This window comes from Ahaetulla prasina, chromosome 11, assembly GCF_028640845.1.
Source record: "Ahaetulla prasina isolate Xishuangbanna chromosome 11, ASM2864084v1, whole genome shotgun sequence".
Taxonomy (NCBI): domain Eukaryota; kingdom Metazoa; phylum Chordata; class Lepidosauria; order Squamata; family Colubridae; genus Ahaetulla; species Ahaetulla prasina.
The window spans coordinates 15,713,871-15,730,121 of NC_080549.1; the positions used below are offsets into that span (position 1 = coordinate 15,713,871).

Genomic DNA, 16,251 nt, shown 5'->3' on the forward strand with positions numbered 1-16,251 from the left:
AGTGGGGACCCCTTGAGAGCTGTGTGCAACGAAATTTCATTTTAATGTATGTTGTGGCCCGCCAGCAGCCAGCAGAGCTAGCAGCAGATTCGGACAGTGAGGAGGTTGGAACATGGGCCAGTCCTGGAGTCTGGGGAAGGCTCGGACGAGGGCTGTGAGTCAGAGGCAGAGAGGGGGCCAAGGCCATCTGCTATTTGCTGCCTCTGGAGCCACCAGAGTCTGACATCAGCGAGGCAGAATAACAACTGGAGCCTGATCCCAGTGTGTGCATGCGCAGAGCTTCCAGAAGTCAAGAATAAGTAAGAAAACAGGGTTGACTTGGGAGTAAGGCTTGGAAATGATTGGCCCCTCCCATAAAACATAAAAGAGAAGCGAACCGGACGTGAGCTTTTGCAGGAAGCAATTAGTTCATCTGATCAGTTCAAGCTTTGGAAAGTTCTGTTTGACTCTGTGCTAAGTTTGGCCTTGCCCTGCCTGTGGCAATTAGTTCTCTGGCAGCATTCCAAGGGAGATAAGATGGGTGTTTATAAACATTCCCCTGAAAAGGCTGTTTGAGAAGCCTTTCGGACTGGGAACAGCCGTATGAATAAAAGAGGTTTGGCGGGACTAAATTGTGCTGTATGCTTTCTAAGGAAGCCCAGGTCAGAACAATGTATGCCGATTAATGTACATTCAAAGTGCCAATAAAGTTATTGCAAGTTTAAGTCTAGATCTAACCAGTACATAGTTCCTTCCTGACGAAGGGGTTTCTTTTCTGTGGCTGAGTGTATTAGAACAGGGGTCTCCAACCTTAGCAACTTTAAGACTTGTGGACTTCAACTCCCAGAATTCCTCAGCCAGCTTTGCTGGCTGAGGGATTCTGGGAGTTGAAGTCCACAAGTCTTAAAGTTGCCAAGGTTGGAGACCCCTGAATTAAAACCTCGGATTCCTTTCCTTTGATGGAAGGAGTCTTCCTTCTGTGGAGATTGGGACCTTCTGACAACTTTATGGTGGGGTTTCAAAATACATCTGGCAATGAAAATGAAAGCATTCCATTGTTCCAAAAGAGGGACGATCGGGTATTTTTTTCTTCCTGGAGGCTGTTTTTCTTTCCTCCCCTCCTCTTTGTCCCCCAAAACCACACAAAAAGATATTTACATTTTTCTAGAGTACAAAAGAAGGACTTGGATGTTTGGAGAGACATCTTTGAATCACAGTCTCGTGGAACTATTCTAAAGAATAACAATGCAATGCTGAGGTTTTAGTCCAAGCACCGTAAGATCAGATGTTGTGATGCGAAGCTCAGGGTTGAACTGTGGGGTCCTCGGTGCTCTCTGAGCTTGGTTGTTTCATGAAGACGTTTCATTTACCCAGCTAGGGAACATCATCAGTGTTGGAAGGCAGGAAGGTTGCAGGGAGGAGGACTGTGGGGTCCTTGGTGCTCTCTGAGCTTGGTTGATTTGTTGCAGACATTTCACGATCCAACTAGGTAACATCATCAGTGTTAGAAAGGAGTGGGGCAGGGGTGGGCTTCAGATCCTTTAGCAACGGGTTTGCTGCCTCGTTGCTGGGTGGGTGTGGCCTAGTTTTTCTCCCTCCCCAGGCTCCCGAGGCTTTCCTTGAGCCTCCAGAGGCTTTCTTTGAGCTTCCAAGAGGGTGAAAACAGCTTTCCCCAGGGTAGGACCATTTTTTGCCCTCCCAGACCCTCCGCGCGGCCCCTACTCTTACCTGGAATGATGAACAGGCTGTGTGGTGACTCCTGAGATGGGAGGGGTGGGATTCAGGGGTGGTATTTGGGGGTTCACCAAATCCCGGTGATCCTTGGCTAGAGGATTGCCTGAACCCTGCCGAACCCCCAAGACCCCACCATTAGAATGGGGTTTGTGAGCTGGAGGAGGAGGAGGAGGGAGGAAGGAGGAGGAGGACTTTGGAGCCCTTGCTGCTCTCTGAGGTTGGTTGTTTCCTTGCAGGCGTTTCGTAATCGAACTAGGGAACATCATCAGTGCCAGTTGATAATCGACAATGGAACGTCTGCAAGAAAACAACCAAGCTCAGACAGCAGCAAGGACCCCAATGTACTGCGTTCTTCACTGCTGAAAAATAAGTCCCAACAAATGTACGTTTAGAGTGATGCCTAACTCTCTGTTTCCTAAAGGAGAAGCCATGGTGTATATGATGGGTTAAGGGTAAAGGTAAAGGATCCCCATGCACATATGTGCTAGTCGTTCCCGACTCTAGGGGGCGGTGCTCATCTCCGTTTCAAAGCCGAAGAGCCAACGCTGTCCGAAGACGTCTCCGTGGTCATGTGGCCGGCATGACTCAACACGAGAGGCATATGGAACTCCGGTCTTTTTTTTTTTTCTACTTGCATTTTTTTACGTGCTTTCGAACGGCTAGGTTGGCAGAAGCTGGGACAAGGAACGGGAGCTCACCCCGTTACACGGCAGCACTAGGGATTCGAACCGCTGAGCTGCCGACCTGTCGATCGACAAGCTCGGTGTCTTAGCCACTGAGCCACTGCATCCCCTTTTTGCCCAACTCTCTGTTTCCTAAAGGAGAAGCCACGGTTTATATGGTGGGTTAAGGTTAAGGGGTGGGAAATTTTGCTGGATCTCCAGTTTGATGCAGATAATTCCAGATAGCATTTGGTTTCTTCCTTATCTTTGGCTTCAGTGTAGAAGATGACAGTTTTCTGTTGTTCGACTGCTGTACCTAACTCAGGCCCAAAAGAAAGCTGCCCAAAAGTACAGAAGCTTAGCTAACTTGGTTTCTCAATTTTTTTTTAAAAAAATAAATCCTTTAATTCAGCCTTCTCCAGCCATGCTAGACTTCTTCCCATTACCCCAGACAATCCTGGCACTGCCACCTCATATTTGAAGATCCAAAGTTCATTAAGGCTGATTTAATCATGAGCGTGCATGTTTTAATGTGTTAGTTCTCTCCGTCTACAAACACAAGACCTCTCTTGTCTCGTAGATCCTTGACTTTACAGATGCGCAGAGGTGTTAATTGGCAATTTAATAATAAATGACACCCAATTTCAAGCATGGTGAAAATCTTTTATCACCAGTTTTAAAGAGCCAATTTGCATTCTGTGTGCCTCTTTCAGGGAAGGTAGAAGGAAGAGGAGAAGGGCAGCTCTGCATCCAGTTGCAGAAAGAAGAATCTTAGTTGGTGGGAGGTGAGCGGCCAGGACATCAACGCAAAATTGAACAAATTGAATCCAAAGCAGCTTCTGAAGTCACTACTACAGTGGTCCTCTACTTATAACAACAGTCAGGACAGGAACTTCAGATTGCCAGACAAGTAGAGTAGAATAGAATAGAATAGAATAGAATAGAATAGAATAGAATAGAATAGATGAAGGGACCTTAGAGATCTTCTAGTCCAACCCCCTGCTTAGGCAGGAAACCCTACACCACTTCAGACAAATGGTTATCCAACATAATCTTAAAAACTGCCAGTGTTGGAGCATTTACAACTTCTGTTCCACTGATTAATTGTTCTAATTGTCAGGAAATTTGTTAGTTCTAAATTGCTTCTCTCCTAGATTAGTTTCCACCCATTGCTTCTTGTCCTGCCTTCAGGTGCTTTGGAGAATAGTTTGACTCCCTCTTTGTGGCAGCTCCTGAGATATTGGAACAGTGCTATCATGTCTCCCTCCCTCCCTCCCTCCCTCTCTTCTTTCTTCCTCCCTCTCTCTCCATCCTTCTTCCCTCTCTACTTTATTCTTTTATTCCTCTTTCCTTCCTTCCTCTCCCACCCTCCTTCCTTCCTTCCCCCTTCCCTCTGTCCTTCCTTCCTCCATTTCTTTCCTTTCTTCTTCCCTCCCTCTTCCTTCCATCCTTCCTTCCTTCCTTCCTTCCATCCTTCCTTCCTTCCTTCCTTCCTTCCTTCAAGCGAATCTTAGTTTGGGACAAATATCAGTGAAGTGAGACCATCCATCACGTCTGAGACCTGCTGTCCAATGATGGATGGATAGATTGGTAAAGTAACTCAATAATCTTCTCTTTTCTCTCTCTCGGTTATTCACAGATCAGTGAGCGCTGTCGTTAATAAAGCTATGGAATGCGTTTGTTGTCCTTGCCCGTATTATTTCTCAAGTTTTGACAGGACAGGCCTTTTAATTTGAAAATAACCTTTGTGTTGAAACATGCCTCCTAAGCACACAAAGGCCTTTGTGAGAGTTCCACTTCGCAATCCGTTGTGAGGAAACCGTTTCTTGGAAAATACCATTCAAAATACTTTTGAGATTTTGCTGCTGCTGTTGTTGTTGTTGTTGTTAAATAGTCGGTTGCTGGATGCAAGCAATCCTCGATTTACAACAGTTCGCTTAGTGACCGTTCAAAGTCACAACGGCACTGAAAAAAGTGACATGAGTGTTTTTCACACTTACGACTGTTGCCAGCATCTCCGTGGTGATCAAAATTCAGGCGCTTGGCAACTGACTCACATTTATGACGGGGGCAACGTCCGCAGGGTCATGTGACCCCCCCCCCCTTTAAGACCTTCTTACAAGCCAAACCCAAAGCCCGATTCAGTTAACAACCATGTTTCTAACTTAACAACGGCAGTGATTCACTTAACAAATATGGCAAGGATGGTCGTAAAAATGATGCACAACACACTTAACAAACGTCTCGTTCAGCAACGGAAATTTGAGGCTCAATTGTGGTTGTAAGCGCACGTGTTTAACATATACAAGATGATTCAATCCATCCCCTGGTCCAGGGATCTCTGACTTTTGGGCTTTTTTTTTGAGGGGGGGAGGAATATTCTTTAACGCCCAATCAGATCAGATACTCAGATGCCTCTGGAGGAGCAATTCCGCTGAAGTTCCTCCTAGGAGAATAGATGGTTAAGAAAGCCAGCATGGCATAGTGTTTGGGAGCATTCACACAACACATTAAGCCAAATAACCAGGTTGTGCTGTAAACCATATTTGATAACTTGGTGTGGTTTATGAAGCCCTCCATGCAGTGGTGAAATTCAATTTTTTTTACTACTGGTTCTGTGGGCACGGCTTGGTGGGTGTGGCAGGGGAAGAGTACTGCAAAATCCCCATTCCCACCCCACTCCAGGGGAAGGATGCTGCAAAATCCCCATTCCCTCCCCACTCCAGGGGAAGGATACTGCAAAATCCCCATTCCCTCCCCACTCCTGGGGGAAGGATACTGCAAAATCCCCATTCCCTCCCCATTCCAGGGGAAGGATGCTGCAAAATCCCCATTCCCTCCCCACTCCAGGGGAAGGATGCTGCAAAATCCCCATTCCCTCCCCACTCCAGGGGGAAGGATGCTGCAAAATCCCATTCCTCCCACTCCAGGGGGAAGGATACTGCAAAATCCCCATTCCCTCCCCATTCCAGGGGAAGGATGCTGCAAAATCCCCATTCCCTCCCCACTCCAGGGGGAAGGATACTGCAAAATCCCCATTCCCTCCCCACTCCTGGGGGAAGGATACTGCAAAATCCCCATTCCCTCCCCACTCCTGAGGGAAGGATACTGCAAAATCCCCATTCCTTCCCCACTCTGGGACCAGCCAGAGGTGGCATTTGCCGGTTCTCCGAACTACTTAAAATTTCCATTGCCGGTTCTCCAAAACCTGCTGGATTTCACCCCTGCCTCCATTCCTTGCTCCTTCAGTTAAGCAAAACATTGTGTAGCACCAATCAGGCCATCACCGGACTGGAATAAGCATGAACCAGGTCTATATATCCCATCCTACTTGAAGAGGTAGTAAAAGATTTTATTTTCCTGGGCTCCAAGATCACCGCAGATGGGGACTGCAACCAAGAAATTAAAAGATGCTTGCTCCTGGGGAAGAAAGCTATGGCAAATCTAGACAGCATACTAAAAAGCAGAGACATCACCCTGCCAACAAAAGTGCGTATAGTCAAGGCGATGGTTTTCCCAGTTGCAATCTATGGCTGTGAAGGTTGGACCATAAGAAAGGCTGAGCACCAAAGAATTGAGGCCTTTGAATTCTGGTGCTGGAGAAGACTCCTGGGAGTCCCTTGGATTGCAAGGCGAACAAACAAGTCAGTTCTAGAGGAGGTCAACCCTGACTGCTCTTTAGAAGGCTAGATCCCAAAGAGGAAACTAAAATACTTTGGCCATCTAAGGAGAAAGAAGGACTCCCTGGAGAAGAGCCGAATGCTGGGAAAGATTGAGGGCAAAAGAAGAAGGGGACGACAGAGAACGAGCTGGCTGGCTGGAGTCACTGAAGCAGTAGGCATGAGTTTAAATGGACTCCAGAGGATGGTAGAGGACAGGAAGGCCTGGAGGAATGTTGTCCATGGGGTCATGATGGGTCGGAGACGACTTCGCAACTAACAACAACAACACTTGAAGGGTTATTATATTTTAGCCCGATTTTATTTTACAGGTTGTTCTCACAGTTGAGTCCAGATGTTCTGTTGCTAAGTGAGGCATTTGTTAGGTGAGTTTTGCCCCATTGTAGGCCCTTTCTTGCCATATTCGTTAAGTGAATCGCTGCAATTATTGTTGTTGTTCACTTAACGTTGTTGAATTTGCTTGTCAGAAGGTTGCAAAAAGTTGATCACATGACCCCGGGACTCTGCAACCGTCATAAATACGAGTCAGTTGCCCCAAGCATCTGAATTTAGATCACATGATCATGGGACCCAAGAGCTGAGTGATACACCTGGGTTCCATATTTCTATTTTATGTTCACAACAACTGTACGTAGTTGAGTAAGACTGTTTTTCCCCCCTCATTATTACACAGACCAAAAAAGAGAGAGAGAGAGAGAGAGAGAGAGAGAGAGATAAACAGAACCATAAAAGGAGAAATCAGAACAACAGCAGCAAATTAGTGAATAATCCAAAATAATCCGCTGAGGGTAGAGAAATTATTTGAATCCTGTCCATCTCAGTCTGTTTGGCTTTTTAGCTGATTGTGTTGGTGAAATCATGGTTTATGATAACAGATTAATAGAGTTGGAAGGGACCTTGTAGGTCATCTAGTCCAACCCCCTGCCCAAGCAGGTGACTCTATACCATTTCTGACAGATGGCAGAAAGCTTCTTGAAAGCTTCCAATGATGAAGCTCCCACAACTTCTGAAGGCAGCTTCTATTCCAAGGGTTGATTGCTCACTGTCAGAAAATGTCTCCTTATTTCCAGGTTGAATCTCTCCTTGTTCAGTTTCCATCCATTATTCCTTGTCTGGTCTTCAGGTGCTTTGGAGAATAGCTTGACCCCCCTCCTCTCTGTGACAGCCCCTCAAATATTGGAAGACTGCCATCCTGTCTCCCCTGGTCCTTCTCTTCACTAGACTAGCCATGCCCAGTTCCTGCAACCATTCATCCTGTTTTAGCCTCCAGTCCCCTAATCCTCTTGGTTGCTCTTCTCTGCACTCTTTCTAGAGTCTCAACTTCTTTTTTTATAGTGTGGTGACCAAAACTGGATACTGTATTCTAGGTATGGTCTTACTAGGGCTTTATAGAGTGGTATTAGTACCGCCCTTGATCTTGATTGTATCCCTCTGTTAATGCAATTTAGGATTGCATTGGCTTTTTTGGCTGCCGCTGCACACTATAGGCTCATATTGAATTGATTGTCCACTGAGACTCCAAGTTCCCTCTCACAGTTACTGCTGTTAAGCCTGGTTTCACCCAGTCTATATGTGTACTTCTGGTTTTTCTTGCCTAAGTTTGAGACTTTACTTTTCTCTACATTGAATTTCGTATTGTTAGGTCAATGGAGGTGACCTCAGTTACGATCGTTGAAAGCGTGATCAGAGTTTATGGTGACTCGCCCACCAAGTGCGGTCTCCCATTCAATTTTCTGTAAAACTGGTTTGCAGCGCTAATTATTGCTCAAAGGTAACAAAGTTAAATCCAGTCGCAGGGTAGTTAAGTGACTTTGCTTGTCAGAAGGTCTCAAAATACGATCACATGACCCCGGGACATGTCATAAACATGAGTCGGTTGTCGAGCCTCTGACTTTTGATCACGTGACAGGATGTGTATTTTTGTTTTATTTTTATAGTTTTTTAATGTATGATGTACACTGAAGATGGCATATATTTTAGAATGGAAAATGTGGATTGATTATATTCAAAATAAGTATCAGATAAAAAAATACCGAATAGCATATGAGTAAATTTAGGAAATATTTTGTATTAGATATATTTCTGAAGGAGAGGGGAATTGAGAGTGTGATTAAGTGTGGAGAGACTAGAGATAATAATTTAGGAATTATTTTAGATTATGATTGTTAGTTTTGATACCCTGCATTTTGTTCTGGGAAGTCGGGGTCGGGGGTGGGGGGTAAGGGGGAGGGGTTGAGGCTAGAGATGGAGTGATGGTTAATGTACAGGGATTATTGAAGATGTATAAATATAATTAATGTAGGGCCGGGTCTGCCCAGTTACCATTTTAGAACGGTGGGGAGGGAGAAAAGAGGAGAGAGTAGGAGGTAGGAAAGAGGAGAAGAGGAAGGAAGAGGTGTAGAAGAGGGAGAAGGAAGGTGTAGGGTGGAGGGAGGAGAGGATGTAGATAAGAGAAGGAGAGGAAGGTCTGGAAAGTAGAAGGTAGAAGAGGGAAGAGTGTTAAAAAGGGGGGTGGTGACTGGGCAGGCCCGAATAATTGTATATAACTGTACATTGAATGAGTTGTACATGATTGTAAAAATAAAACTTTTTTATGGGAAAAAAAAAAAGATGGCATTTAATTTCATTGTGCGAGCTGCACTGACAATAAAGTAGCCAACTAACATGGGGATGCTGCAACGGTCGTAAGTGTGAAAAACGGTCACGAGTGATTTTTTTTTTCAGTGCTATGGCCTTCAGTCGATCACTAAATGAATTGTTGTTAAGTCGAGGACTACCTACCTTGAAAGCCTCCGATAAAGAAGCATTTGAATTGCTTTTATTGCCTTCTTCCCAATGTTCTGATCCAAGAGATTCTCCCAGCTTGTCAACCACCAGACGAGCCAAGCCCGAAGCCTCTTGTAACGGTTCATGTTTTAATTAAAGAAAACAACCCGTTAGAGGCAGTTATTTTCTGCGGAAGAGTAATGAAGATTTATTTTAGGGAGTGACCTTCACTGGATTAGCTCTAGCAGTAATCAGTAGAATTAATAGAATAATCAAATTATATACAAACTCATAAATCACAGAGAACTGGTGCTGTCAGAAGTTCGGCTATTAATGGGCCCCATTGTTGTGCTGTTGTATTAGAAATTGCAGTGGCTGGTGTTTTTTTCTTCTTCTTTTTTTTCTTCTTTTGCCGTGATAGAAACTGAAATGGCATTTGAAGGCTAGGGAGGAGGCGGCTGGGCAGGGGGAGCAGAGAGGCGACTAGCAGGGCAAAAATTTTCACAACTGTTAATTTAGCTGTAATGTGGTTTGATGTCAGCAGGGCAGAGTTGAAGCGGAGTGCAGAGCAGGCGTGATCTTTCAGCAGAGGCGGAATTATTGGCAGAGACAGTAGCCAATTAATTAGAAGAATATCAGTTTAAATGTCTATTTAGGGTTAATAGTAATCAGAAGTACTTTTGTGCTTGGGTCCCAGCCAAGCCAAGCCTCTGAGTTTAGTCTATTTTAAATAAAAGAGGTGTATGTATGTCGGGGGGGGGGATTTATTTATTTATTTATTTATTTGTTGCAATAGATTTCAAGTTTTCTGATTTTCTTTAAAACCAGTATAAAGGTAAAGGTTCCCCTTGCATATATGTACAATAAAAAACAATTAAAAAACTTATTCTAAAAGCCCAATAATTAAAATATAGGAATAAAACCCAATTTAAAACCATAAATTTAAAATCTAACTCAGTCCTGCGCAATTAAATAAGTATGTTTTAAGCTCGCGGCATGTATCCATCCAATAACATGGATACAATAATGGGTTTGGTTGTTGCAATAGATTTCAAGTTTTCTGATTTTCTTTAAAACCAGTATAAAGGTAAAGGTTCCCCTTGCATATATGTGCTAGTCGTTCCAGACTCTAGGGGGCGGTGCTCATCTCCATTTCAAAGCCAAAGAGCCAGCGCTGTCCGAAGACGTCTCCGTGGTCATGTGGCTGGCATGACTCAACACCAAAGGCGCACGGAACGCTGTTCCCTTCCCACCAAAGGTGGTCCCGATTTTCCTACTTGCATTTTTTACGTGCTTTCGAACTGCTAGGTTGGCAGAAGCTGGGACAAGTAACGGGAGCTCACCCCCGTTATGCGGCTTTAGGAATTCGAACTGCTGGACTGCCGACCTTTCTGATCGACAAGCTCAGCGTCTTAGCCGCTGATCCACTGCGTCCCTCCAAACCAGTATATTAATGCCATATTTCATCTCCTACCTGTTTTCTGTTTCCTGACAGAGGTGATGTACAGGCAGTCCTCGACTTGTGAGCCTAAGATTTCTGTTGCTAAGTGAGACGTTTCTTAAGTGAGTTTCGCGACATTTTATGTCCCAAGGGCATGTGATCCCCGCTTGCGATCTTCTGACAAGCAAAGTCAATGAGGAAGCCGGATTCACTTAACAACCGTACGTTACTAACTTATCAACTGCAGGGATTCACTTTAACACCTATGGCAGTGAAGGTCGTAAAACAGGGCCAAGCTTGCTTAACTAATGTCTCACTTAACAACAGAAACGTTGGGCTCGATTGGGGTCGTAAATCGAGGACTACCTGGATTCAGGTGACACTGTTCAGGGGCTCAGATAAACCTCCAAATGGCCTCAAGCAACGCTCAGAAATCCTTCCACCCTCTACCATTCAGTCAGAAGCGAAGTAGCTTCTTGGATGAGAAGCGAAACGTCTTCAAGGAAGAAAGTGTTGTGTCTCGTCCAATCTCACCTCAGCCGGGGTCTTCTTATCTGCTTCCGAACACGGAGGAATGTCCTAGTATGCCTCCCGGCCCCAGCCCTGGCTCCATGCCCAGACAGGCTGAAGAGGAAGAAATACCTCCAGCCCCCAGCTCTGGCTCCATGCCCAGGCAAACGGAGCAACTAGACCCCTCCCCCTCCTCCACAGCATGTGAGCCTGAGGGAGGTCAATTACCAACAGTTGCCGACTGGACTGACCCTCGCGTCAGAAGACTTGATAGACGGAGGCAACAGAAGGAAGGGAGGGGCAGGCCTGGATAAGTGCTGAGTCATGGAGCCACACCCCATGGCCTATATAAAGGACCTGCTTTCTGGCATTCTCTGAATCAGGCAAAGTCTAAACATATCTTGCTGAAGTCACTTTCTGGTCTCCTGCCTGCCCTGAGGACTTTGCTAGGACTTTGGCAGAGCTGCAGAGGCATGCCTGATTCGGATTTCCCTGGCCCGGCCCTCAGCGGAGGAGTGGGACACGACAGAAAGTACAGTTGCCTTTTGACAAAAGCACCTTTGGGATTATAGTGTGTGCTTTTGGTTTGTGAATAATGTTCATCCGTGGATGGCATTCGCCACGTTCATTCATCCATTCCATTCTACCAGGGGTGAAATGTAAAATGTTTTACTACCGGTTCTGTGGGCGTGGCTTGGTGGGAGGGTGATGTGACTGGATGGGCATGGCCAACTTTTTTTTTTTTTTTTACTTTTAAAAGCATTTTTTCTACAACCTCTTCGGTCGAAGAGCTTGTAGAAAAAAATGCTTTGAAAGGGTTCTGACAATCCCAGCTGAGCCGCGCGAACATCAGAGGCTTTTTTCTTTTTTACTTTTAAAAGCATTTTTTCAGCCAAAGAAAAAATGCTTTTAAAAATAAAAAAACCCTCTGATGATCACGCGGCTCAGCTGGGCATGCGGGGGGGTGGGGCAGGGATTTTTGCTACCAGTTCTCTGAATCACCCGCCACCATCGCTACCAAATCGGACGATCCGGTCCAAACCAGGAGCATTTCACCCCTGCATCCTACATTCAGAACTAAGGTATGAGATAAACTTTCAGAATGGAGATTGTCGACTTAATAGTTTTTTCCCCCCCAGTTGTTCTCTTCTCCAGCTGCCTTACTGGTTTTGGGATTCTGGAAGTTGTGATCTATCACATTTAGGCTTCACGGAGTCGAGGAAAGCTGGTTTGTAAAACACGAGTAATTGATGAAGACTGGAGCTCGGTTTTCCTGTCCTGACTAAGTAGGGAAGAGAACATCATGTAGGGCTTACTCTTAGCGGCAGGCCAATCAGGAATAGAAATCGTATGAGTTTTCAGACTCTTTTATTATTTTATTCTCCAAGTATGAAAACAATCCTGGCGGCTCAGCTTTTCGACTTGTTGATTCAGCTGGATGTGACAGAAAAAAGAAAAGAAAAGAAAAAGTAGTGATTTAACTGGGCGGGGGCGGGGGAAATTACTAAGTGTTTTTGCTGTCATTGTGGGTTCCTGCATGTTGCTCCTTGTTCCTTCTCTAACAAACACATACGTTTCCTCTGTTGGATGGCCAAAAACTCTGCCTCTTATTATGGGAGAAGCAGATCTTGATTATTTTGCTTTTGGAAAGACATATTTTTTTTCTTTCATATTTTATAAGACAAAAAGATCCAACCTTTTCATTCGGTGCAGCCTTCGGTTGCATTTCCCTCTCTTTTGTTTTTAAGCTGCTAAGTCACTCTGGTTTTGCATTTGGTGACCTTTCTTTTAATTGAGAGAGGGACCTTTATTGAAGGCACAAAGTCATTGTTCCAACATCTGCCATATCATTTGTCACTTGATCTTGATTATTGTTCTCCAGCCAGGGATCTGGGGTGACAATCTCTAGTCGAAAGAGGCTGTTTTGAGAGCAGGCCGGTAAGTCAGTGGATTTTGGTGGTAGGAAGTGAAAAAGCAGTGATGGCAGGAGGTGGAACCACCAGTTTTTATTAACTGAAAGCACCATGGTGCTTTTTTTACATGAAACCACTAGTAATCCTTACTGAAATACAGACCTTTGTGCCTGTGTTCTGTTGATGTTTGTAACAAGCCTCGAGGTGTTAGGACAGGAGTCGGCAACCCGTGGCTCTGGAGCCTCATGTGGCTCTTTCATCCCTCTGCTGCAGCTCCTTATCACTGGTCGGCTCCACAATTGATAGGGCTTTCGGTTAGGACAGGTAGAGGAAACAGGACGCCACGCTAGGAGGAAACTCTATGATGGGGGAAACCAGAGAACTGATCGGCATAGGAAAAAGGACGCTGCGCTAGGAGAAAACTAAGGGCCGTGGTAGCTCAGGCTGTAAAGAAGCCTGTTATTAAAACACAGCAGCCTGCAATTACTGCAGGTTCAAGCCCGGCCCAAGGTTGACTCAGCCTTCCATCCTTTATAAGGTAGGTAAAATGAGGACCCAGATTGTTGGGGGGGCAATAAGTTGACTTTGTAAATATACAAATAGAATGAGATTATTGCCTTATACATGTAAGCCGCCCTGAGTCTTCGGAGAAGGGCGGGATATAAATGTAAATAAATTTAAAAAAAAAAACTATGCTGGGGGAACCAGACTAGTCCAGTTCCCCCACCATAGAGTCTTCTCCTAGCGTGGCATGCTTTTTCCTGTGCTGACCGGAAGTCCGGTTCCTCCACCATAGAGTCTTCTCCTAGTGGGCCTCCTAGTGCGCCTCCTCTGCCTGTCCTAACCGAAAGTCCTATCAATTGTGGAGCCAACCGGCGACAGGGAGCCGCAGCAGAGGGATAAAAGAGCCACATGCGGCTCCAGAGCCGCAGGTTGCTGACCCCTGATCTAGTTAATGCTGACCGTGGTTAACAGCTCTGCTGGCCAACTCTTAAACTGATTAAGGTAAGAAGATAGAATTTGCCCCAGGAAGGAAAATTGAAATAATTCAAAGTTGACTCTCGATTATATTCACCATGATATTTGGGAAAGGAACTTAATTTCAGCACTTCCTCAAGCCAAGTTATGAATGAAATGTTATTTGTGATTATACAGAGTTTTAATGATTACTTAGCCTTTATTTTTTCACTGCATATGATTTGAGTTTTTGGATATCTTCTACAAGTTTTCCTTACATAAACCTTGCCAGAGTTGGTTTATGTATTCTAGGAATCCTGTATTCTAGGAATCCTGGCTTAAGAAATCATGATGTGAACAAACAAGGTTTGCTTGCAGGGCATTCCTCTTTTTCTTGAGAACATCCAACCAAACCATAAAGGATAACTTCTTGTTATATGCAAGCCCACAATTACTGTAAAATGGACTCAAATAGATCAGGATGGCAAGCCAGCTCTAAACTAAGATTATTTGCTCAAATTCTACCTTGATTTCCCCTTACATGATATGCAACTATGCCTAGGAGATTATTCCTAAAACATTTGTAATGAATTCACAATTTTTTTTAAAATTTGCATTTATATCCCGCCCTTCTCCGAAGACTCAGGGCGGCTTACACTATTGTTAGCAATAGTCTTCATTCTATTTGTATATTTATATACAAAGTCAGCTTATTGCCCCCAACAATCTGGGTCCTCATTTTACCGACCTTATAAAGGATGGAAGGCTGAGTCAACCTTGGGCCTGGTGGGACTAGAACCTGCAGTAATTGCAGGCAGCTGCTGTTAATAACAGACTGCATTAGCAGTCTGAGCCACAGAGGTTGCAATGCTTCCTGTTTCATGGATCGATTTAAATAAATCAGTGAACTTTCTTGTTTTTAGAAAAAAAAAATAGATCTAAAATGCTCTAAGCCTGATGCCTTGTTTTCTTGATTTCTGACGTTCATTTAGGATGTGTGCAGTATTTGGTGGGATCTATTGCCTCCGGCACTCCATAAAGTGTCTTGTGTTAGACAAAGAACTTCGAAGGTAAGTCTTGAGCGAGGTAACCTTCTCTCGTTTATATAAACGCAACTACGAGATGAAAAATGCCAGGGTCTTATTTTTTAAAATTTGCATTTATATCCCGCCCTTCTCCGAAGACTCAGGGCGGCTTACACTATGTTAGCAATAGTCTTCATTCTATTTGTATATTTATATACAAAGTCAACTTATTGCCCCCAACAATCTGGGTCCTCATTTTACCTACCTTATAAAGGATGGAAGGCTGAGTCAACTTTGGGCCTGGTGGGACTAGAACCTGCAGTAATTGCAGGCAGCTGCTGTTAATAACAGACTGCATTAGCAGTCTGAGCCACAGAGGTTGCAATGCTTTCTGTTTCATGGATCGATTTAAATAAATCAGTGAACATTCTTGTTTTTAGAAAAAAAATAGATCTAAAATGCTCTAAGCCTGATGCCTTTTTTTCTTGATTTCTGACGTTCATTTAGGATGTGTGCAGTATTTGGTGGGATCTATTGCCTCCGGCACTCCATAAAGTGTCTTGTGTTAGACAAAGAACTTCGAAGGTAAGTCTTGAGCGAGGTAACCTTCTCTCTCGTTTATATAAACGCAACTACGAGATGAAAAATGCCAGGGTCTTATTTTTTTAAAAAAACGATTCTTCAAAGATCTTCCTTGGTATTAATAACACATCAACCTTGATTAAAAATAATTTGTGTATAGGTCCTCCCGAACTAGGAAAGTGGGTTTAGAATAAAGAAACTAAATTAATTTCCCTCTGATATTACTGCAGCCTCCTGATCATCCAAGCTTGGAAGACAGATCATTTCAGTTGCCGGAGGTCTGGTGATGAGTGATGTTAGTTTTCCTTATGGCCTTACCTACTCTAATTGATTTTCATCAGATGACAACAAAGCCCTCTGTTATTGCATTTTTTAAAAATGAAGCTCACCTAAAGATTCATCAGATTAATCTTTGCTGATAATGCATGTCACTCTAAGAGAAAAAGCTTTAATGAGTTTTTAGGTAGATTGTTGTCATAAACTACGCTGCCCTCTTAGCCTAGAATGAATTATTTTTTCCACCACTATTGGGCTTTTGAGCAACTTTTTTTGTTTTTTTTGTAAAGTTGGAACCAAATCAACGGATGTTTGGGGGCTGCAAAATTTATGCCAATAGGATGGTGCAAAGCACAAAACATGACCAGCTTTGTTGTGGCCCGCCAGCAGCCAGCAGAGCAGGCAAAAGATTTGGACAGTGAGGAGGTTGGGGAGGAACGTGGGCCAGTCCTGGAGTCTGGGGAAGGCTTGGATGAGGGCTCCAAGTCGGAGGCAGAGAGGGGGCCGGGGCCATCTGGTAGTTCTTTGCTGTCTCCGGAGTCTGACATCAGCGAGGCAGAAGAACAGCGGGAGCCTGTTCCCAGTGTGTGCATGCACAGAGCTGCCAGAAGGGAGAAACAATTAAGAAAACAGGGTCGACGTGGGAGTAAGACTTGGAGATGATTGGCCCCTCCCATAAGACATAAAAGAGAAGTGAACTTTTGCAGGAAGCAATTAGCAGTTCAT

General features: G+C 44.4%; 1 protein-coding gene across 4 annotated transcripts in view; it reads left to right on the forward strand.

Annotated features, from left to right (window-relative positions):
• Positions 1-16,251, forward strand: part of CHM (CHM Rab escort protein) — a 97,759-nt gene that overhangs the window by 43,684 nt on the left and 37,824 nt on the right. For 3 of the 4 annotated variants that reach the window (XM_058197043.1, XM_058197041.1, XM_058197044.1), the window contains one exon: positions 15,175-15,252. In XM_058197043.1, coding sequence (XP_058053026.1) covers positions 15,175-15,252 — 78 coding nt within the window. Of the gene's footprint in view, positions 1-14,634; positions 14,713-15,174; positions 15,253-16,251 lie in introns of all 4 variants that reach the window. The other variant, XM_058197040.1, reaches the window with a different exon arrangement.